We start from the raw sequence: 25,285 nt of genomic DNA on the forward strand, positions 1-25,285 counted from the left end.
TCTTTCCTACTTGTACTAACAAATACAATTATTCATTATGACTCTTGTTTACATGTTGTGCATTAAGGACAACTTTTAAGTACCACAATATGAAAATAACATCAACAATGGAACTTACTGCCATGTCCCTTGTATTTAACAACAGGAACCAAAGGGATTCCTAGCTATGTATGAAATATATAGGTTGACAGTTCATCACACTTTTTTCAGATAAATCTGATTCATGTATTTGGATCAAGTTATTTTTCAAGATGATCCACAGTAAATCCTTAAAGTGTTCTCAATCTCTTAAAATGTAGCCCCCAAATTAAAAACTGGGTAATGAAATTGTTTCTTACTGCCGGCTACACCATATTCAACATAAAAGTTCACATGCTCTGGTCCCTCATATTTCCAACTGACACTGGCAGAGGTCTCAGCGGCGGCAGTAGTAAGTTTGCTGATCCTGGGATTTACTGCTTGAAGTGAATATATAATAGAAAAATAAAACAAACAAACAAAAAAACAGACAATCAAATTGCAGCACCAGACACACAAGATATAAAGTAAGTTTAAGTACTCTGCAATTGTTCAAATAAAATTCAATTAGAATTTACTGCTGAAATTTAAGGTTCACGCGTTTGGAGAAGGTTTGCATGGTTAGGGTACGCTGGAAGAGAAGCTGCCCCCAGATGCCCAGTCCCCTTTGTCAGAGGTTAAGGACCAAGAAATCAAAGGAATAAGAAATATTTCACTTGACATACCCCAGAGAGCAAGACAATCTTACCTGCTGAGTGTTCGTTACATACACACCATGTTCTGAAAAATCACAGCGCAATCTAAACAGCTTCCTAAAACACCCAGTTAGGGAGACTACAGGATGCTATACGCTTGTTACCGAGTAAAGATGACATCCACGGTCATCAAGAGATGTTACTGGGAATTCGCCTGACATTAAGATCGTGAGATTCTTCTTTGAATGGAAAGGGGACTGAAATCAGATTTCAACAGTAACATTTAAAAAGCAATCTGAAAACAGACAATGGGGAAAATAACCTTTTTTTCAGCCTGAAATGTGTAAATGAGGTACTTTTCATTAGTCTACCACTGTCTGAATGTTACTAAAATTTAACTTTACAACATCCTTGAACACAAAACTCAGAAAGATCTTTTAACCCTAAAATACATACTTCTTAGGTCTTTTAAAGAAACAATCTGCATTATAAACATAGTAACATTTGTGTTCAAAAAATTTTAAAAAAGATGTTGTTGGCCATCAGAGCCCGATAATTCTATCAGCCTTACCTCAATACCCTAAACTAAAAATGACATATTTACAGAGATATTCATTGGGTAGTTAAACAGTAATAAGATTAATTTATCATCTCAGGGACAACATCCTAGGAGAGCACACCAGAAAGCATGAACGGGCTTGCTCAGACTCCAAAATTAAATTCCAAATTGTGTCATACAATTTAGAAGCCAAGGGTCTCCACTGAAACAAATTCAGTGCAACAGCATTTCTCAGGATCAAAAGCTATGTTAAGGATCAGAAGTATATTAAAGAAATTAAATAATGCACTTGCCCTCAGAGATATAATTCCCGGCCCCACGTTCACTGTCTGCCCCTCTGTGCTAAGGGGGGGAGACAGCAGGAAGAAAACCTGATTATTGAATTAGACAGAGTCCTTCCATGCACCTAACTGATCTCAGTTGTCTGAGGTTTTCCTCTTAAAAAACAGATAATGACATAATTATGACCAACCAACAGAGACATATTTACAACAGTGAATATAAGCATGTGCCAAACATCGGTGGCAAAGAACCCAGGCAAAACAGTAATTTTCTTTAAAGAATTTCGGAATCGTGGAACTGAGGAATTTAGTTGTGGTGTAATTATGGATGGTGTTCAAGGCAGAATCATAACTTCCAATGGAAGCACGTTTAGCTTAGTCATATAGACACCCAGAGAAGACAGCACAATTTCCTAAGGTTATGTGTGTTGTTTGGCCCCCTTCATCACAGAGAATTCTAACTCTCCTTGCTTTTGCTTCCTGCTCATACATCTCTTTACTGGACAAATGCTCACGGAGCACCTGCGACGTGCCAGGCAATGTCCCCTGCGATGTGCCAGTGTCATTTCTCACCTGGGCTATCTTAACAGACTTTCCCTGATCTCTCTCCCTATTTTAAGTCCTTCTTTGCAGACCCCACCAGCAGTTACCTACGTTTTGGCTTCCTAAGCTGATCCTGCCACTTCACTTGGCAGGTGGATGGTTTACCTTTGCCCGCAGGTGGACTGCTGGGTGTAACTCAAACATTCTGTGGGTTTTCAAATCCCATGCCTTTGCGTACGCCCCCGGCCAATATTTTATACACCCAACGCCCTGACTCATCGGCCCAAATTCTGTTTGTCCTTCAAGGCCCAGTTCAATATCACTTTCCTCAAGAAGCTTCTTCTGATCCTGTTAGGCAAAATAAATGGTTCAATCCTCTAAGCCACTCAGAAAACATTTTGTTCAAATTGCTAATTTAGCATCTATTTTTACTCTTTTTAACGTGTTCTCTTACCTGCCAGATGGTAAGCATACCAAAGGCAGAGACTGCCTTATTGTCGTAACAGACAGTGCCTTAAAAAAGGCTGGTGCTTTTCATGTGCCAGAGAGACATTAGCTATTGAAATGATTAAACCTTCTATAGAGTTGTGGGTTGTTTTTTTTTTCTGCTTGTTTTGTTTTTGGCTCAGGCCAAATAAAAGTTGTGCACTTTCAACTTGATTTTTACTTACTGGTACCTAACTGGTAGCTGTGGGACTGACTCTGATATAATTATACAGTGAGAATCTGACCACAAAGAGGATTCGTCACCAGCCCCTCAGTACCCTGCTCTGCTCTGTCCTACTTGTCGACCACAGTCAGCAGCTAATCAGGTCAAGAACCAGGTTCAGCTCCTGACTTGCCAGTTAGTTTCTTCCTATTCCTACACCCCAACTAGCCACCTCACAAAAGTGTCCTGATGATGGGTCCCAAGCTGGGGAAGTAGTTAATTATCTATAGATAAAGCACTGTCCATCCCTCAGCAATCCTGGGACCATAACTCAAATCCATTATTTGTGTTTTCAATTCACTTTTTTTTAAAAAAATTATTTAAATTTTTATTGTGGGGGGGCATTAGGTCTATTTATTTATTATTAGTCTTTTTTTTTTTTAAATGGAGGTACCAGGGATTGAACCCAGGACCTCGTGCATGCTGAGTATGTGCTCTACCACTTGAGCTATACCCTCCCTCCTCACTTCACTTCTATAGATGCCTTCACAGCTCTATCTCCTAGCACTCCAGACCCTGAAGCTATTTAAAGGGACAAGGAAATTGAACAGATGCAGCCAAACAACTACAATTCTTACACAGATATTGAGGGTTTTCACCAAAGACACAGATCCAAATAAGTAACTCCTGAAGATCTCAAGGGTACCTATTTCCACGCTCGAACTGAGGAGAGGGGTAAGGAAAAGGATGGCACAGCACAGCTAATCAATCCACCCCAGCTTCTACTTCGTGCTTTAGACAATCATTTTGTAGTGGTGTATTTGAAAGCATGGGTTTCGTTACCATCTCTTCAAATCTGCAAGAACATTTAAAAATGTAAGCTCAGCTCCGCCTCTTGTCCCCTCTTTGATGAGAAGTGAATGAAAATCTCTAGAGCTGAGGCGTCTAGAGCAAGGGAATCACACGTGTTTTCTCTCCGTGGTTCATCTCTCATTATTTCCCTTTCATGCTGCTTTAAATTAAAATATAAAAGATACATTAAAACGACTAACAGTTGGAAGGCTCGTGGAGAACTTTTCCTCATCTTTCAGAGAGTTGCTAAACCCCGCATGGAGAAGGAAAACAGAGAAGAGGGTAGAAATCATTCCTAGATTGAAAAAAATAAATATTTTTAAGGAAGGAAAACCCAGGGAAACAAATTATTCTTGAGTGGTTTAAAGTCTCATCATGGGAAGATATCATTTTATGCAAGCCATGCCTAATAACTGGTGCACTATTAAAAGAAACAATATCGAAAATCAGGTTAGATTCAGGGTTTTTAAAAACTTAAAACACCATTTCTCTTTTTATCTGAGTTTCACCAGATTTCAGCAACAGGGGTTCCATGAACGTGCTGGGACCCTTTTTTGGCTTGTCTCTACAATCCTAAGTAATTCACAACTCAATTTAGTGACATCAAATGGTAAAACCTCAACTATTCTAATTAAGATTTCCTTTAGTTAATTCTGAGTTCATCAGAATCAGCGGGTGATTCCAACATGACAAGTCAATGGGAAAGGCAGACAGCCCTGCTGCAGCTCACCACCCTGCTCCTGCAGCGCACCACCCCGCTGCTGCCTCCAAGCAGAGCCGCAGGGACGCGTCGGCTGCACGAGGAAAGAGGCCAGGCTTTCTCTGGAATGCTGCCACGAAACGTTATACCAGGAACACAGCAGCCAATTACTGTAAAACCACCAAGGATGTTAACTGATATCTAACCATCCCTGGAAAGAAGTACACATCCGGAAGAGAGGTTTCCATCGTTTCCACAATCTTGTGAAATTTTTGAATTTTTACCCACTTTGTGCTTTCAAGTCTGAAAACACTTAACTATGAACATGATTAAGAGTATTGAACATGGTTACAGTTCTTCTTCGATCATTCCAAAATCTACCTGATTGACATTTGATAATTTACCAAGACTCTCTACGTAAGATAAGAATAGAAGACATGTATCAGGTTTAAGCTCAAAAACTCACACCATTTAGAGCAAAGCACTTATTTCTTTTGGCTGACTTTTTCTTCATTCCTATTTGTACTTCTTTAGTTGGTCAAAGCCCAAGAAAATCCCTGCCAGAGGTGCCCCCCCATGAGAACAAGGCTCTTTAAAAAGCTGACAGATCGACCAAAAGCCAAGAGTCAAAGAGTGGGGGAATCTTTGGAACGGCCTCAAGTGAAAGGCATACTACGACTCATTCAAGCACCACTCTCCCAGCACACCTTCCTCCCCCAGAGAGCTGGAGGAACCAAGGGGAACACAAGTGACTCATTGTGATTGCGGTTACCACCCAGGAAGAGGAGACTTGAGCAGTTTGGTGAAGACAGGATGGACTCACAACCAGGGGAGCATGCAGGCTGGTTGAAGACTGCCTCAGAGGGGTTCCTCTTGGGAAGACCTTCAGTCCCAGGCCAGCTGGAGGGTACCGTTAAGCCGAAATTCCAAATGGCCAGTGTCGTGTGATGCCAGCAAAGTGTACACTCTGTCTACGAGGAGTACAGCTAAATGATGAGAACAGGACACTCAGCTGATCCGATCTCATCATAGGACTAGCATTTCTGCACCCTTCATGTATGTCACAGCCATGTAGAGGATCTGGGACGAATCCCCAGTTTTGGTCCTGTCTGATCTAGCCATGATCATATCATTAAAAGCTGAGATCAGGATTTGCACCAGGGATAAGACTTGAGGAGAGGTTTTAGAAGAACTCAATGTGTGCCTTTCTCCTTGTAAAAAAAAAAAAAAACAAAACACTAGACATGAACTTTAAAGCCAAGATCTTCCAAGATCTTATCTTTCTTTTGGTGTTTCAGATCTTATTTTATTTTCTCTTTTAACTCATGCTGCACTTCCCCATGTTTAACATTGCAAATTGCACACATGGATAAAGTCATGCAGATGAATTATTTTACCTTTGCCTGCACCTACATCAGGTGGAAGAATACCAGCTTTAATGAAGGGAAACAGAAACAGGACACTATGTCGTTAGATGTCACACACCCATGAGCATGTAAAGCTATATAAAAACACATTAAAATCCTAAAGCATGCAAGAAGAATGAAGTGTACCACATCCGGTACAGGGGACAAAGGTATGTTGGTGTCCCCAAACTTACCAGTAATCAAAGCCACCCATACTTAAAGCACCCTATTCATACTTGCCTGTTATGTAAGAAGGCTTAGGATATTTGAACCAATTTTGGGGTAGAAATGTCAATTTCTTATGCTAGACAATCAAATAAATAATCCTTAAGCAATTCTACAATTTAGAGCCATGCAAAAACAGAAAATCTTTTCCAATGTTTTTGATCATTTTCACTGAAACTGAAGTTTTTCAAGATAATTTGGAAAAGCGTGAAAGGAAGCGTTCATTCCTTTTGTAAATACTTGAATGGGGCTATTTTGCTTTCCCTCTACCAGATGGCATATCAAAATACAAAGTCCCATGCGCAAACACAAAATAAATGCACTACTTAATAACTGTTTGGAGTTCCTTGCTGGAAAACCTAAATCAGTATGTAGATGGCAAATTATTTTCTGGTGAATCAAGATCAGAACTAGAATTACAAATATTTATTTTGTGTATAGGCATGTACGCCTGTGTGTGTGTACAGAGATGCATTACGTGTATGTGTATTTAGATGTGTGTATGTATTCATATAAAGTTGTAGATAGGAAAAAACATTGTCTTGAAGTTTGGATTTAAGTGCGGCAAAAGATTGTAATTTCCACCTCTCACCACAATATGTTAATATAAGTTTAAAAATTTCCTATGGACTTGAAAACCAAACATCGAATCATAGTCTAGTATGAATTAAATAATTGATTTTATATAAAACAGGATGAGAATAAGTGTTTGTACTCACTGGGTAAGATGGATACTTAGGGAAGAAAAAGGATAAACTTGACGATTTTTGTCTCACGAGACTTAGAGCTACATGGATTTCACACACACCCATCTTACCTTCATCCACGGTGGTCACTGCTTCCTCTGTGATTTGACTTCCTGACCCTGCTGCAGTTTGTGCATAGAAATAAAACTTGTACCGAGTGCTGAAATTTAAATTTTTTAAAGTCCAGCGGGTCTTGTTGGCAGGGATTTTCAAGTCTACCAGAGGGCCTAGTTCATGTGTGCTGTTAACTGTCAAAAAGAATGTAAGATAAAATAAAACAAATGAACAAACCAAACCAAACCAAACACACTGACACAGAGAACAGAGCAATGGTCGTCAGAAGGGAAGGGGCATGGGGTGGGGAGGGTGAAATAGGTAAAGAGGTCCACGGTATGGGGATGGATGGAAATTAAACTTTTGCTGGTGAGCACACGACAGTGCACACAGAAGTTAAAATAAAGTGCTGTACACATGAAACTTACAGAATGTTATAAAACTACGTTCCTTCCATTAAAAAAAAAAGAACAAAGTGCATTCCCCATTAATTGCTGTACGAAGACTATCATAAATAAATGTGTCGACCAAAAATGTTAATCTGGGTGACACTGACTTTTGTAATCCTACTCACTCTTTTTCTGACATAACTGATAACCTTATATAGTCCTATAATATAACATAACAAGGAAAATACATTCTCCACTGGCTTCTAAGCTGGGAGAATTTTATAGTTGAATTGCTATAGCATTTCTTTTTTAAAAAATTTATTTATTTCTTTTGATAGAGGTACTGAGGATTGAACCCAGGACCTCATGCATGCTAAGCATGTGCTCTACCACTGAGCTATACTCACCCCGCCCCCTTAGCATTTCTTATCTCTTTGTTATTGCAGGTAGACTTACATGTTGACAAACCATCCCAGATCTCATCTTCAGAAGCCTTGTGCCAAAGGATCTCTTCTTCTTACAATTTTCTGGTTATACACAGCACCTACCTAATCTGATCTAACAACAGCACCAACCTAAACCCCACATTCCAAGTCTGTATTATTGTACAGGTTACTTTAGTTTCAATAGCATATATGTCATTTGCCTTTAAAAAGTATGCTTTGAAGTTCCTTCTGCAATAACACTTGAAGGTACATGCATATATTCTACAGCTACAAAGACATAAACAGTTTGTATTTTAAGATAAGTTTTTTTTTTCCTTCTCAAAAACCATATATCCTGGTTTCCTTCTCCCCATAACTTACTTGGTTGATATTTTAGGGTGTATTCAGTCAAAATGCCATTCGGGTGGCTTGGTGGATCCCACTCCAAAGTGAGAGAGTCTAGTGTTGGATTCACAATCTTCAAAGAGGATGGAGCGCTGGGGACTTAGGATGAGAAATACAGTCAATGCAACAGTTTTTGAAGGTTTCAAAATGTATTAAAATGATGTCTTTCACCAGGTCTACCCAACTCATCAAGGTGTTGGTTTTCTGTAACTCATCCCTGTTCCTGATTCAGCTCAAAATACCTTAATAGAAACCTGTAACGGGTACCTGTTTAACTTTCCTCTTCCTCTTTTTTCCTCACCATTGCCATTCAGATTCATTAAAACCATCCTCTCAAACATAATGACCTGGCCTGTACAGAGACCCAAACCAATATTTTTCGAAGAGATGGTACTTGTTTCATAAATGGTGTCTTAATAAAAGCAAACGAGTGGCTGAGTGAAACTATTTTAACCAGACCTTGGAGTAGAAGTACTTGTGTTCTGGGCTCTGGGGACTGTTTTTCCCAACAAACCAGGTGTCTCCAAACAGAACACCCAGCCTACTCGGCTCTGGGCATGCGCCAACCTGCCCAGGTGCAGAGGACTTCTCTGGAGAGCTGACAGACTCCCAGAATCTCGGGTGATGGACAACAGCCCTAGGGCTGGCAAACCCTTGGCTCTGGTGAAGGCTTGCAGGGTGTCAGATTCTCTGCGGCAGAGGCTGGAAAATCACCAGAGGAAACATGCCCAGTCTTCTTTTTCCCCACAGCTGTAATTTTTATTTTCTTTTTTTCACATTAGTTTATATTCATTTTCCCTTTATGGCAGAGTTGTTAACGGTACCAGTTAGAACCAGCCAGCCTCAGTCTGATTTCTGGTTCTCTCACTTACTAAGTGACCTCGGGCAAGCGGCTTAACCTCCCTGTGGCTGAGTTTCCTTATCTGTAAAATAGCATTAATAATAATACCTCCTTCCTGGGGATGTTCTTAGGATTAAACCAAGTAATTCATGTGTAGCTCTTAGTATAATGTCTAGCATACAGTGAGAGCTCAGCGGTCTATTATTAATATTTGCTGTACTGTCTTCATAGCCACCCTTATAATGACTCTTTTTATTTTTGAATTTTTAAAAATTGAAGTATAGATGATTTACAATGTCATGTTAGTTTCTGGTATATAACATAGTGATTCAGTTATACATATATATACTTTTTCATTATAGGTTATTACAAGATATTAAATGTAGTTCCCTGTGCTATACAGTAGGACCTTGTTGTTCATCTATTTTATATACAGTTGTTTGTATTTGCTAATCCCAAACTCCTAATTTATCCTTATCCCCGACTTCCCACTTTGGTAACTATAAGTTTTTTTTTGTGTGTGTGTGTGGGTAGGTAATTATTATTCTTTTTTTTGGTGGAGGTACCAGGAATTGAACCCAGGACCCCGTGCATGCTAAGCATATGCTCTACCACTGAGCTATATCCTTCCCCGGTAAGTTTGTTTTCTATGTCTGAGTCTCTTTCTGTTCTTTAAATAAGTTCATTTGTATCACTGTTTTAGATTCCACATGTAAGTGGTATCATATGATATTCGTCTTTCTCTGTCTGACTGACTTCAGTTTGTATGACAATCTGTAGGTCCATTCATGTTGCTGCAGGTGGCAGGATTTCATTCTTTTTGATGGCTGAGCAGCTGGTCTTCTTTTATTCACTTCCACACCAGGATGAAGGATGGTGGCAGCCCTCCTTTGTGACTGTAACCTCCTCTACCCAACCTACTAGGTTCTTGAGACCCTCCTGTCCCTCTAGCCAGAAACCAGGAAGCTGACCTGAATTTCTCCCTCTGCCTCATTTCCACATCTCCTGGGCTACTAAATTCTGGCAATTGCCCCTTGCTAACCTCAACCGTATCCATTTCCTCCTTGCCTCTCTGCCCCGGGCCCCCTACAGGCCCTCAATGGCCTTTCCCTGAGCCTACAGCAGTCTTGACCCGTAATTCCAAGCTTCCCCAATCATCCCTTTGAGAAACTGATGACAGCCATAAACTCTCCCTGTGTATAACATCAGGGGGGTCCTAGAGCTCTTTAAACCCCTTCATCGACCCTTTTAAGGGACTTCAGTCCCCAGGTTAAGAGCCTCTGGCTTGAGGGTTAGTATTTAAGACCATCCATGATCGTCATTCTAAATGAAGTAAGCCAGAAAGAAAGAAAAATAACCATATGATAGCACTCATATGTGGAATCTAAAAAGAAAAAAAAAAGACACTAATGAACTCATCTACAGAACAGAAATAGACTCTCAGACACAAAAAACAAACTTATGGTTACCAGAGGGGAAGGGAGTGGGAGGGGATAAATTGGGAGTTGGAGATTTGCAGATACTACTATATATAAAATAGATAAACAAGTTTCTTCTATATAGCACAGGGAACTATATTCAATACCTTGTAATAACCTATAATGAAAAAGAATATAAAAACGAGTATATGTATGAAACATTATGCTGGACACCAGAAACTGGCACATTGTAACTGACTACACTTAAGTTAAAAAAAAAAAAGACCATCCATGATATGGGTCCCTCCCAGTGGTCCTTCCTCTCTTTTCTCACCTTTCTCTGCTACCTGACAGAGCCGTGCTGTTTCCTACCGTTGTGTCTTCAGACACCCTATTTCCTCTCTTCTCCTTCAATCCCCTGGTCCTCTCTGCTACGACACCACCCTCTGAGCCATCTAAAAGACCCGTTTAGGGTCCCACCAGCAAAAGCCTCCAGTGGAAGGAGCTCGAAACCTCCAAGGAGCAAGGAGGCTGAGGACCAGCGATGGAAATGAGATGGGAGGTGAGACAGATGACTCTCAGAGCCTGCTGGGCAGCTGCCAACATCATGAGCCCTTCAACCAGGAGCCAGGAGAGCGTTTGTCCGTGAACAGCTTGTATCTAAAGGACCTAAGGAACCCCCGGAAGTGATGGGAATCATTTTCAGTACCGGCTTGAGGCAAAACTCAAGACAGGTACAGCCCACTCCGGCGTCTTTCTTACTCCGCCCCCTCTCCTCGCGCACTGGCTCCCACGCGGCCGCGCCCCGGCTCCTGCCCTCCCCTCCCCTCCTACAGCAGCCTGGACGCGGCCCTCCCTTCCTCCTCCCCTCGCGGGGGCGCGTCTTGTCATGACACCTCCCTTCTCCGCCCGACACGTTTGGCCAAGACTTCAACCCTCTAACTCAGCTCTCGTCTGCGGCGCGAACCGTGCCAGCCGCTGAGAGAGACGTGAACTCCACCTGAGCGAACCCTCTTCCTTTCCCGTGTCTTTGCCTTAGGCGAGCACGTCTCCTTCTCACCCTTTTCAGATGAGGCAACTGAGGCTTAGGGAAGTTCTATCACTTGCTTCAGATCAGCAAGTTAACGATCCAAGTCAACATCAGATTAGCAAGGATTCTCACAGCGTGACTGGGTCTGGAGAAAATGTTTAAGTTGAGATTCTGAAAGGGGGTTTCAGGGAAGCCTCTGTTCTGAAGCCTCTTTCCACGCGCCCTCCGGCCACACGGCGGCCGACCCTCGGCCAGCTTGGTGTGTGCTCTGTTCATCTACGGGAAATCACGTCCGGCTTCCAGAATGCACCTCATCGGGGGGCCCCTCCGCCCTGCAGCGCCTCCCGGGGTGCACCTCAGGGCCCCCCCCCCCCGCTCTCAGCTGTGGCCGCCCGTACCTCCTTCCGGCGTATTGAAGGCCCTGTCGGCGCTGGCCGGGCCCTCCCCCTTCCCGTTGACCACTCGGACGTTCAGTGTGTAGTGGCTGAAAGGCTCCAGCCCGGGCAGCATGCCGTGGGTCTTGCTGCCCTGGAAAGTGAGGATCTTCTTCTCAAGATGGCGCCTGTTTCTCTGAGACGAGCCCTGTGCCTTCCAGTAGTAGATCTGAAACAGCACGACAGTCAGAGGACAGTCAGAGGTGCGCGAGGGAGCCCGCAGAGTCCTCGTGCCCACGGAATTGTTTTTTTTTCCCAGAAAATTCCCTATTTTTCCTCAAAGGAAAACAATTTTTTTCCAGAAAATTCCTTGTTTTAAAAGAATAGTTTCTCCCCCGCTAGAAAATTCCTTTTTTTCTAAATTAAAAAATAGGGTCTTTTCCCCCAGAAAATTCCCTTGTCTTTTTTTTTTCCAAAGAAAAAATATAGTGTTTCATTAACCACCACACTGTTGTAATACACTTTAAATGTACAATAAGGTAGCCTTTAAATTTGAGGTGGGCTTAATAACGAACAGAATTTCAAATTTCTGTGACAGGTGAACTGCCGCAGTTATAGGTACATATTTAGGAAAACGGTATAGCTCTTACAAGACCAGCAATGAAAGTTTATTTTGTACATTTAAAAATAATTGAAAACATAAACAATCATTTAAAAATTAAAAGGAAAATACAGCACAATGAAAACATACATTTCTCAATTAAACGTACTGCCGACATCGACATTTTAAGGGAAAAAGGAAAACGGTTGATATTTAAGTGCAGACTGACTAACCAGACCAAAAAAAAAAAAAAAAAAGGCTTAAAATATATCATAAAACCTCTAGCTTTCTCGCTTTCTCTGACTAATATTCATATGGCTGGAGTATCACTTAGACTATTTTAGATTAGTGGAAAAGCTGAGAGATACTGATTCTGAGGCAAGAGAGCAGAAGCCCACAGATAATGAGGGGCACTAAATTAAGAATATATGAGGAGGCTGGACAATACTATTTTGTTGGAGCAGTATAAGTAAAAGAAACTAAATAAATGAAACAGCATGAGACCCATGCAGAAGGATTTAAGTATCTTTTACTCATATAAAATATTCTAAAAATAAAAATTGCTGCCCAATACTTACATACTTTTCCAGAGTTAATACAACTTCATGTATAATGTTATCATTTAGTTTAATCCTAAAAAACCACAGTAAAGATTGTATTATGTACTATTCCCACAGTACAGATGAGCCCCTGGGGTCTCAAAAGGCACAGAGGACCCTCCACCTCAAGTGTAGGGCTTTCTCACTAAGTCAAATTCTCAATTAAAAATACTAATTTTTTACATTAAATTGCAGACACAGATTTTAGAGAGCTAGATAAGCAAAGTGTTGATTAACTTTGGATAAAATCCAGAACTGTTGTTTATTAAGTCCTCTTATATTCTTCTCAGGAGTTTACTGGCTCTTTCAAGAGAAATCAACATATATATACACAGAACCCGGCAAATCTTGGGGGAAAAAAACCACCAAAATTGAACATGATGCAGTGCCAAAAGTGACCCCTAGGGGTCAGGGTTTAACAAGTCAAAACTGACTTCCCTTGTAGGTGTAAAAGTTTTTTGACCACTTATTAATCAAAAATATGAATCAGTCTTTCTGAGCTTCCCAAGAGCAAAGATAATTGATGTTTGTAAGAATAACTCAGTTGGGACTAAGTGATCTCAAGAGCAATCTCAATTATTTTAAAAAGTCTGTATTGTTTCCAGGATAATTTCTTATGTTCAACACATGCTGTCAGTATTGCTTTAAACATTGCTTTTCCCCATTATGTGCACGTGTTGTTTCATTGGGGGAATGTTAGGTTATCTCCCCTCACTTTGTGTGCAGGGAGATTTTGATTCAGCTCTAGCTGGGGTTCTTCAGAGGTGGCCTGCCTGAGACAACACACCAGACAAACTTTCAAGGCCTCTTCTGGCCAAGAAAAGTGCTTCTGGCATTTGCTGATGGCCTGCTTCTAAGAAAAGGACAAAAAAAAAAAAAAAAAAAAATCTTTCACTTGCCCGATAGCCTTGCAGGTGTCCTCGGATACTTTTCAGAGGTACTGGGTCCCAGTGCACCTCGGCCAAGGTACTGTTCACCACACTTACACGCACATTCCCGGGAGCCACCATTGGGACTAGGGAAGGATGCCAAAGAGGGATAGAAGTATCATGTCATTTTGAATTTCATGCAAAAATAGCTCTGTCTAATAACTTTGGCTTGAAGCATGCCCTAGTCCTAGTCTATGTATTATCAGCAATGAAGAGTAGATTTTTTTTTGATATTTGTTCATTGGACTTTGTGAGAATAACACATCTTTTTAAAAAGTAATAACTTTGAACGTTCTGAATGTATTTTCTACACAGCAGGCTGTTGAAGTGCAGAAATGCTAAACAATATAATTGCCGCCCCCACTCCCTCCCAATCTAAGCACCTTTGGAAATGGCCTTGATGTGCACCTTGGTGAGTCTGTTTTGCTGGGGAAAAGTACATTTGAAACAGCATCAGACACTCACGGTCTTCTCCAGAATGCCCCGTGGCTACAGCTGGCTCTGGCGCAAACCCCACGTCATTCAGGGCCTGAACTTTGATCAGGTACGGAACAAAGGTCGGCGTGCCCGAGACGATGTATTTGGACACATTGGCCACAACCACAGACGTCCATTCATCGTCGCCATCTTTCTGGCGCCAGCTTACTTTGTACTGAAGGCCTGGCCCATTAGATTCGAAACCACTCAAAGGCTACAAGAAAAGCCAAATAAATAATCAGAGCTTCTAAAACAGATTGACTGCAAAATCTTTTCCTGGAAGGGCAAATTCAATTCCCAGACTTAAAGAAAGTGAAACACTAAAATACAAGCCATTAACAATTTTCTCCAGGGACCTTGTTATCTTTCTTTCACTTGTGTTGAGATTCAAAGCTTGTTCGGGACCCACATTTGAAAGGTTGTGAATTTCTATCTTGAAGCAGTAAATACCACAGAAGTCTGTCAAACTCTGGCTCCACAGTCCAGGGTGGGGGACATAAAACTTTTCAGTTCTTTTTTCTTTTGGCCGAGGGGAGGTAATCAGGTTTATTTATTTATTTTTAGAGGAGGTACTGGGGATTGAACCCAGGACCTCATGCATGCTAAGCATGTGCTCTACCACTGAGCTGTACCCTTCCCCCAGAACTTTTCAGTTCTACCATTTCCTTGAGGTATTCTCGTTTGTGTGACAGTACATCACTGTCTATTCTCCTTGGAGACCCAAACTTGTGAGTTATTTCTTTCTTTATTGAAAGTATACAAAAAAAGAGATCGGCTTGTCATTCTATCCTGTTTCTACATGCATGTATGTGTATAACTATGTACAAACAGGTATGCCTCCAACTGTGTGTGGATCTATCTAAAATAAGTTTCAAAATCACACAAGTAAATCTCTATTAGTTTCCCAAGACCAGAAGATGCAGGTAAGCCAAAGAAAAAAGGAGAAGTTGAACTACTGGGAATAACTTGGTACATGTCTTCTGGATGATTCTCCATGACAACAATAATACTAGCTAGCATTTATTGAACACATATATGTGTTAGGTACCATTTTAAGTGCCTTACATGCATTAACTCCTTTGATATTACAAGGTTGGTTCTATTATTATCCCCATGATACAATACATAACGGAGATGTTCAAGAAATGCCTTAAAGTTACACGGTTAGGAAGTGTGGGATTTACACACTTACAAAGCTAGGATTTACACCTATTCATTTGGGTTCCAAGGATCAAGTTTTTAACAACCACACAATACTGTTATTAAAGAGACAGTTTAATAAAGATATATAATACATATTTTCCCCCAAAATGGGTGAAATGGGATTTTTAAAATTCACAGATATTTATTGCAGCAATATTTCTAATAGCAAAATATTTGAAACAAACAAAATTCTCATTTATAAAAAAATTGGTTGAATAGAATATGTTAAATTTACACAAATGAACAACTAAGCAGATGTAATAAAAATGAGGAAGATCTCTATGAGTCAATACTGCATTATTTCCAGGGTACTGAAATGGGATTTTAATAAGGTATTATTTAAAAACGACTTTTCTGTTCCATTCTCAAATACACCAAGGACAGTTGGAGATTTCAAGCAGAGCTCACCTTCCACGTAATCACCAAATTATCGGGCTCGGATCCCAGCCCTTCCACAGCCGTGGGATTTTTATCTGGTTCTAGAAGTGAAGCAGCCACATACTTGTAAGCTTCGGTGCTTTTGCAAACAGGGGCAAACGTTTCTATTTTATTTCAGATCTCAGAAGTCTGGCTTTACCTGCGGCCTTAGTCAAATACTGCTCAGATGACTCGCTGGGCAGGCTGGTTCCCAGGTTGTTGACTGCCATCACTCGGAAGGAGTAGTTCACGTACGGCGACAGCTTGAGCTGGGCTGTGGTCTGCGTCCCGGGGACCTCAGTCTGGTGGTGCCACAGCCCTGCCTCATGCATTGCATCTTCATACTCAATGATGAATTCTGGCCACACCACACACACACACACACAACAAACCCAAGACAGTGAATTCGGTCACCCAACCGCAGGTTGCTAGGGTAACAGCTGGGTTGCTAGAATAACGAACAGGACAATCTAACGAGAGCAGCTGAACACAAACTGTTTTCACTTCCAAGAAAAATTCATTAGAATATTTTGATTTCAGAGTTCTCTCATCGTCCTCAACACTTAAGCACATCCAGTAATATTTGGTATTCTTTCTCTAGCACACTGAGCTTAGTTTTGTAAAACCCTTTAGAAGTGATCAACATAATCCTAGGAAAGTTTAAGCATACGAAAAGATGGTCGATTTTTTTTCATTACAGGAGAAGTTAAATTGAATACAGGGAGATACCACTTCCCACTCAACAGGCTGGCCACAATCAAAGGTATAACACACTTTGTTGACTACGACACGGGGAAACAAGCATTCTCACACTGTGGGGAGCGTAAATTGGTACATCTTCTACAGAGGATACTTCAGAACATCTAACACCATTTAATTCAGATACCCTTTGATTGAGAAATTGTACTTCCAGCTATTTATTTTGGAATAAGCGTGCTCACGCATATGTTCAAAGCCACACGGAAAGGAACCTTCACTGCAGCACTGTTTGCAATTGAAACAACTTAACTGCCAACAGCCTAACCGTTCATCAACGGGACGCCGATGAAACTGATTCTGGTGCATTCACACAATGGAATATTCTGCTGCTGTAAAAACTGAATGGGGCGGCTCCGCATGCACTGAGGAATGATTTCTAAAATATATTGTTAAGTGAAACCAAGGAAGGTAGAGAACAGTGTGTGCTGGACATGACAGTTATGTAAAAATAAAAAGATTTACTATGCCACACACATGTATGTAGTTGCTTGAATGTCCATGTATTACCTCTCAGAGGAGACACACTAACACTGATATCACCAGAGGAACTGAGAGTCCGGAGTGGGAGGAAGACGTACTTTTCAGTGCGTACCTTCTTGTATCTATTAAAATTTGGGGGTATGTACATGTTTTATCCTTGTAAAAAGTGGGAATTTAGAGACTCATTAAGTGCCTACTATGCGATATGAATTACAGATACGGAGATGAACTAGAAAGATGTGCTGCAGTCCTCCGGAGCTCAGTACTTAAGAGTTCTCCCTTCCACCTACATGAATTTCCGGTGATCTCCAGTCTCACACAGTGATGACTTTCATACTTACATCTGCAGCCCCTCTTTCTCCCCTGAACTTCAGACTTGGATAGCACATTGCCTGCTCGAGGACTTCACATGCTTGTCCAGTACAGCACCTCCAACTGCACGTGTCCGAGACTGACCCCGATCTTCGCCCCGACTGGCAGTGACAGCTCAGGTCAAAACCTTGCCGCCCTTCACGGCCCCTCCCCCTTCTCTCGTACCCTCGACAGTCCTGTTGGCTGTACCTCTAAAATACGTGCAAAATCTCAGCCTATCAGTTCTCAGCTCCTCCATCCTTCCAAGCCTATTCTAGGCCACCAAGATCTCTTGCGTGAATTATTGTGTGACCTCCTCACTCACAAGTTCCCAGACTTTCTCAGTTCATGATGTGCTGAGTGTTTCAGTCGTTTTTTTTTTTCATAGCTCCCTTAGGTCCAAAGAAGTATGTAACGTTTCTCTGTATTAAGTTGTTAGGTCTATAATCGAATAAGAGTCTAGGTCTTAACTTAAAATCTACTAAGCACTGCATAACTTCTCCAGCCTTGAAAACGGATTGGACGCCACCTTTTTCATTTCCCATTTCACACTGACTTTCACGTAGTCCTTACTTTTTATCACAGCAAAGGCTTTGCCGAGATGTGATGTGGTCACAATATGAGTTAGCGATAGAATACTGAATCTGTGGACTGCCTCAAGCTAGCATTTCACGGTGTGTCTGACATATGTCACTGTGTTTTTGAAAAACCAAAATTTAAACATTGAAAATTTAGGAAATATCCTGGGGCACCCCGTGAGTCTGCTGGGGTTCCGCAGGGTATTTCAATGCACAGTTTGAGAACCGTGGTCCGGCTTGGTCTCCCCTCTCCCCTTCTTGTTCCTCCGTAGACCATTTTCAATAGGACAGCCAGTGTGATCCACTCCTCTATTATATAAATCCCTACAGTTCCTTCCCAACCTCCCCAGTGGCCCACAAGGTCCTTCACGGTTCCCAAGCCACTCCATCCACCAACTCTACCTCCTTGACCTTCTTTCCTGCTTCACTTCCTCTTGTTAATTTCATTCTGGGCATTCTGACCTCCACGCAGACACGCTCCCATCCTTAAGGCCTTTGCTCCTTTCCTTGATCTCCCTGGAGAGTTCTTCCCGCAGATAATTGCCTAGTGTATTCACAACCTACTTCCTCACGTCTTTATTGATATAGCCAAATGCTACCTTCCTAACGTGGCCTTTCCTGACCACTCTGCTGGTAATTATACCTCCAGCCCCCAGATTCTTTCATCTCCTTTTCCTGCTTTGTTTTTTGCATGGCCTAAATGCAGACACACACACATACCCACGCCCACAACTATGTGTACAGATATACATGTGTTTGAGCCCTCTAGGAAGCAGAGGCAGACATGGAACTAGATGTGCAGGAGACTGATTTGGGGAAGAGCCCGTGAAAGACAAAAGAAAGGCAGGGGTAGGCAGAGAAGATCTTCAGACCATAATGCAGGTCTGACGTCTGTGAAAGGAGAGGGGGAGGGAGGAGCATGTGGGAGAATCCTGACTCCAGTACAGGTAGTCTCAGCCAGGTCACGAGGAGCCCCAGAGTTAAGCTGTGCAGGAGGGCTGGCCGAGCTCCAGGACCCTCGCTGGGCTCGGTCACTGGACCAGCTCAGGAAGAAAGTGGCTCACCGGAACAGTGCAGCTGATCCTTAGGGAAGGGGCTGTGGATGGAGTCTCTGTTGACATTCCTTGTAGTGGGTCCACTCTTGAAAGGAGATCTGAGTAGTGTGTGTGTGTGTTTATATACATATATATATATATATATATATATAATGTGTATATATAGACATATATATATGACATTATATACAATAACATAGTATTGATATGTTTATATATTAATACATTGTATATATACATTCTGTATATGTATATAATGTATCATACATTATAATATATAATGTACATAATGTATATATTATGTGTATATATTATTATATACACAATGTATGTATTATGTACATTATATACAATAATAAGTATTAATTTCATCTTATTTGTGTCCTCAACTAAAATATAAACTCCATATGGGCAGAGATTTTTGCCTATTTTGTTTTAGAAGAATGCCTCGTACATCATAGGCACATCAATATCTGTTGAATGAATGAATGAATGAAAGCACAGAAATGCCTTGAAATCTAAAAGTATCATTTTAACATGGGTAAAAAGAGTCTCCAAGCATCCTAACCAGCTGGCTCTGGCTAATGCATTGAATTAACTGGAAGCCTCAGAATGAATAAGTGAACGTTCTGATCAAGGACTGAAAACTCCATTGAGAAAGGAACATCACTAAATAACACAAGGTAGACAGGAGGCTTTTGCTTAATTTCAATGGGAATATTCTGCTTTACCAACAGGTGCAAAAAAATCAGCATGCACATCACTTCCGAATTATCTTAGGTAGTCATCAGAAAGGAATTTAGTCTTCTTGCAGGATATACCTGAAGGTAGTAATAGATTACAGTCTTAGGTCTACTCTCTTAAGTATATTTTTTGTTTTAAAACTTCTAAGCTTGTCTATAGTCTAATTTTACTAAGTGCTTCCAGTGTCCTGATGGCGTGGTCCCTCACCTGATTTTATTCTCTAGGCTGATGTCATGAAGGTGAGCAGCTGACATTGGTGAACGTGCCACTTTGTAGCGGGGGCTGATGGGAAGAGAGATCTGATGTCTACACCCCTTTCTGTTACCAACCGTGGGCGTGAAAAGTCACTTCACTCACCAAGTCTCAATTTCCTAACATTTAGACTGGGCATCACACCTGGTCCTCCCATCTTTTCCTCCCATAATAACTGGCAAAATGACTAACTCGAGATACATTTTCCAACTGTGGTGGACATTTAAGGTGATCCTTATGGATCTTGAACACAAAACAATAGTGTATTTGCTTAACATCTTTAGCAATTAATCAGTGTGTCATACCAGAAGCTATCACGGGGAGTAACTCCAGCTCGGAGGAGAAGACAGCCATAAATAAATGTTTTGGTTCTTTCAGTAACGAAGCAGAGAATGCCAGCAAATACCTCTGCAAGGAATTTCAATTACATGTGATAAAGTGCTTTGAAAATGGTCACTAAGTCTATTGGTGATCAAGCAAATGGCACCACATACTTGTAATAGGACTGTTGTTGTCATCGCCTGGGGTCCATGACAGCTGGACACTCCTGTCAAGTTGATCGGTCAATTCCAAGTCAAAAGGAGGATTTGGGACATCTGCAGACCAAAGACACACATCACAGTTAACCATCCAACCTCAGGCAGTCCTCCTTTACTCAGGACACTACTCACGGAGGGGACTCTTAAAGACACAGCACACGTGACGGCCAGTGAGCATGCGGCCGGAAGGAGGTGAAGACACCTGAGATTGCTGGGAACGCACACGCATGCCCAAGGTAACCCGCCAGTGAGCTCTGCTTGCTTTTCTTTCAAGTGAAACTAAATCCCGCGTCACTAAAGCTAGTGAAGGGGACACGAATGGTTCTCCAGCACTCTCAGTGCATGTCTTTTCAAAAACATAAAGGAGCACAAACAGAAAAAGTAATATGGAAGCTTAATTTCTAATCAATGGGAAACAGAGAATAGTAAATGCTGAAAAACAAAAAAAGGCAGAAACGCATGTACTGTTCAAAGAGGATGCAAATGTTCTTTCTGAAACATGCTAAATTACAGGTTTTGGGGCTTCTGAAGAATATTTATATTTTTAAAGGGAATGCTAAAATTCCTGCTATACAGGTAGCCCTTGGCATGCGCACCTTATGCGGCTGCTCAGTACGAGCCAGTGAGGAACCTGGCGAGATGTGTTTATTCTTAGAGGACACCAGGGTACAGACACCTGTTGGGATGAAGGTGTCCCAGAAGCATGTCTGCCTCTTTGAATGGTGCTTCTGAGATCCAGAGGGTTAATGTTCCCCCAGGGCTTTTCCCAACCTTGCTCTGGGCAGTAACCCTGGCTCTGGGAAGAACCAGAAGCCCTATAACAATATGAACCACCCCCTTCCTACCAGTAAAGAAGCCGTACACGTCCACAAGGGACAGGTGTTCTATAGCATAACTCATGATACGATGTCAAATCCAGCTGAGTTTTTGCCAAAAAATTAATTTTATGTCTGTATATGCTGAATAAAGAAGAGGGTTCTTTAATCAAAGAGATTGCTGGAAAATATTTCTGATTCATTTTCCAGACTCAGAAAAATTTCCCGAGCTGGGAGCACTCTCCTTTTGGTCTTTCTTTCGTGATTCATCTTCCTTTAACACAGTAAGTTGGTTTTCTCTGATACAAAGGGCAAATGCTGTTCTAAACACACACTGTTTTCCTACGTAAATTTCTTGAAAATGACATCCCTGAACAACATTTATTTTTCCAAAACAACTTTTAACAGATTGAAATAGAAACCTGATTTGTGGAATGATATTGGAAATCGCTTTTTCAGTTTACGGCTTTTGAAAAAGCACTGTGCTGCTTTACAAGGAAATCATATCAAAGCGAGACTTCCATCAAATGAAATGACTTTCTCATAAGACATGAAATACTCGGAAGGAAGCGGCAACATATTCAGCGGAAAGTTTCAGAGTTCTAATGAAGAAATGATTTACAGCAGTAAATGGACAACAGAGCAGAACATCTGACAGAGACCTTTTCCTTAAGGAAACACAATGGCATGATGGAGAAAAAGAAAGTAATTGAATTTTTCTGCACATGTGAAATCGTTTGAAAGAAAAGAGAGAAAAAAAGAGTCATATTAGTTTACCGTAAATGGGAGCTGGAGTTGGAGTAGGAGCTAGAAAGGACATTAATATAAAGGATTTTAGTCAAAATTAGTAACGGAAAGATATAAGATAGCACAAGAAGACAAAGGCTGAGCGTGATTAACACTATCAAATGGAGTCTTACGCTTAGCTGTCACACATGGCATTGATAAACATGCAGTCACAATCCAGGGGGAAAAAACCCCAACAACTTTAAATAAAAGTAGATTATTTCCCCCAGCTTTCTTACAAAAATATCTGTAACATGCAAAACTACCATTTTGTTCCAGTGCTGCTACAGAGTACATTTATATTAAAATGATCGTCTCAAAGGCATCTTTCAAAGAAGAAAAGTGTGGGTATTTCACTCGCCTATAAAACGGTAAAACTATAACCAGCAGATATTTACTATTGACAATTTTCCTTTCATCCTAAAACAGGGCAGCCAGTTGTGTGGGCTGTGTTCCAGTTCTTACCGACAACGCTGAGCACAGCGCTGGCAGAAACGCTGTCCAGGGTCGTGTTGGCCACACACGTGTAGGTGCCCCCATCTTGGTCATTTACATCAGCTATCACCAAGTTGTCCTTGTCAATGGTGAACCTGCAACGGGAACACATTTGGCGCAGATACAGTGGACATCTGACCACACCCAACGATCATTTTACTGGCATGAAAGAAACTGTGAATTCGATAAAAGACAAACATGATAAAGATTTGCAGCACGTTAGCGCTAAAATCCTATACATGTCACTTTCACCGTGATTAAAGTTGGAAAATGTTTTGAATGAATTAGAATCTTGGGTTAGAAATGATGACAAGTCACCTGGTCCAGTGGCTTTCAACCACACGTCTAGACTTTTAGAAACTTCCTTAGACGGGGTATCCAGAGCTGGGGGTGGGGGGTGAGGGGCGGCGTCAGGTACCTCGACTAGAGGGCTTTTTCCTACGGCTCCTGCTGCCACAGCTCATCCAGCTCAGTTTCTAACAAAGTGTGTGTTTTTAAATAATTTACTACTTACAGCAGAATTTTTGTATCGTTTTGCCGCAGGCATAAACTCTCACAGGAGAAAGAAAATGCAGACAATGCTAATCAGCTTTATGACTGGAAACAGCAAGATGAGATCAGCAATCACCACGAAGAGTTTTCTAGAGGTTGCTTTCTTTTTTTTTTAAATGTTTATTTATTTGTCATTGTATCATTTTATTTTAAACTGGTGGGGGGAGGTAATTAGGTTTTATTTTATTTTTAGAGGAGGTACTGGGGATTGAACCCAGGACCTCAAGCATGCTAAGCACGCACTCTGCCACTTGAGCTATACCTTCCCCCTTAGAGGTTACTTTTGAATATGACAATTTATTCAGTGGGTCAAAAACCCGTGTAAATGAGATTCATGCATGGTTTGAACGAGGCAGCATGAATCAATAACTGTCTTCACAGGGGAAGTGAGAGCTTTAGCCAACTTAACCCGATGGTCATTTCTTCCCACTTCCTTCTCATCGTTATCAATTCAGATTCCACAGATAAAACTGACCAGTTGAAGTGTAGAGAGATGGAAACTCAGGGCATAGAAAAGACCACATAGTTCTTTTAAGGGCCATTAACAAGCAACAGGGGACCATTAGGCACTGTTGAAAGGAGCCACAGAAACCATACAGCATACAGCATCCCTTCCAGTAGGGGTGAAGCTCGTGGCCCGTCTGTCACAGCTAAAATAGACGCGTTCAACTCTGTGGGCTTAGTCGAACTGAGAGCCTCACCCGGAAAGCTGGGATGACCTTCCTTCCATTCCAAGACGAAGGAATGCAATGTTCAAGCTCTTTTAAAAAGCTTCATTCTTCCCCCCACTCCTTCTACTGGCTTTAGGTAAAATCAAAGAAAACTTCCATCCCAATAAAACGAGTGTCCTTTAAAATACCGACAAGGATTCAGGCACACTCTGATGATTAAAGAGATCGTATTTCTGCCTATTTGTAGAATGCTAATGAAAACAGCTGTTAAGACTGCACTGTACAAGGCAGAAAACAATGGATGCTGTCCAAAGCCCGAAAGGTTTTTCGCATCCTGAATTACACAGGGGACCAACACACAAAGGCAGACAAACATTCTCAGGGTCTTATTTCAATAACTTGATGCCTTTTCAGGTCCGAACATTTTACAGCAGGGAGGAAAAAATGTGCATCTACTTTGGAGAGAGAGCAGCCTTCAGAAACTTTACAAATATAACCGTGAAGTTACTATTCAATCAGTCTTTACTTTGAGAGCAGCTTAAAGAGAGAAGGAAGAAAAAGGAAAGAAATGCTCTTCCAATACCTTCCATCACTGGGCAGCTCACCATGGTCTTTCAGCCACATGACAGTGGGGATTAAGGTGTGATCGTGTTTCACTCTGCATTCAAAGGACACTGTGCTCCCCCTTTGCACGACTGCATATTCGGGCTGTTTAATGATCCTTGTTGGATCTGAAATGGAAAGTGACCGTTCGTTATCCAATGCCAAAGCTGGAGAATTCGCTCCAAGTCACATAATACTTGAAAATGTTTTGTCCCCTCTGCCTTACCTTTGATCTCTAAGTGAACTTCATTCTTTGCCATTCCTAACTTATTCCTTGCGACACACGTATACGTTCCCGTACTATCCTTCTGGGCCACAGGGATTTCCAAAGTTCCATTTTCATGTAAAACATAAATATCTTCGCGAAGAGCACTGCCTTTAGCGCCTTTAAACCTTCATTATGGGAATGATCACAGTGAGAAAGAAAACACGTGGGAATTTGAAGTCAGACATAAAGAGCCACGTTCAAGGTCAACATACCATGATCTGCGTGACAGTATGAAGGTAAGAGCCAGCTGCAGGCTGCACCAGCACACTGCATGCTTGCAAATCAGGGCGGGGTCAGTGCAAAGACAGGATGCTAACTGGAGAACTCAGTGATAAATGGTTCTTCAAGAATCAGCACAGCAAGACAAAATTCTTAAATTGCAATTTTCATTATGAGAGATTCACAATTTAATAAACATATCATTACCTACTTTCTTTCTAAATAAGTGATAAAATAGGCAGAATGCAGACTGCTCCTTTTTTGACCTCTTCCCTCTACTGT

General features: G+C 41.4%; 1 protein-coding gene across 3 annotated transcripts in view; it reads right to left on the reverse strand.

The window, feature by feature from the left end:
• NRCAM (neuronal cell adhesion molecule) overlaps positions 1-25,285 on the reverse strand; it is a 266,458-nt gene that overhangs the window by 18,255 nt on the left and 222,918 nt on the right. Inside the window, exons 16-28 of one of the 3 annotated variants that reach the window (XM_074367672.1) lie at positions 24,743-24,909; positions 24,497-24,644; positions 22,661-22,785; positions 22,187-22,216; positions 20,550-20,651; positions 15,997-16,194; positions 15,828-15,898; positions 14,205-14,430; positions 13,710-13,825; positions 11,635-11,839; positions 7,924-8,046; positions 6,746-6,922; positions 5,695-5,730 (exon numbers count right to left, since the gene is read on the reverse strand). In XM_074367672.1, the coding sequence (XP_074223773.1) occupies positions 5,695-5,730; positions 6,746-6,922; positions 7,924-8,046; positions 11,635-11,839; positions 13,710-13,825; positions 14,205-14,430; positions 15,828-15,898; positions 15,997-16,194; positions 20,550-20,651; positions 22,187-22,216; positions 22,661-22,785; positions 24,497-24,644; positions 24,743-24,909 (1,724 nt within the window). The remainder of the gene's footprint in view (positions 1-5,694; positions 5,731-6,745; positions 6,923-7,923; positions 8,047-11,634; positions 11,840-13,709; positions 13,826-14,204; positions 14,431-15,827; positions 15,899-15,996; positions 16,195-20,549; positions 20,652-22,186; positions 22,217-22,660; positions 22,786-24,496; positions 24,645-24,742; positions 24,910-25,285) is intronic. The other 2 variants (XM_074367671.1, XM_074367673.1) reach the window with 2 other exon arrangements.

Source organism: Camelus bactrianus, chromosome 7, assembly GCF_048773025.1.
Source record: "Camelus bactrianus isolate YW-2024 breed Bactrian camel chromosome 7, ASM4877302v1, whole genome shotgun sequence".
NCBI lineage: Eukaryota > Metazoa > Chordata > Mammalia > Artiodactyla > Camelidae > Camelus > Camelus bactrianus.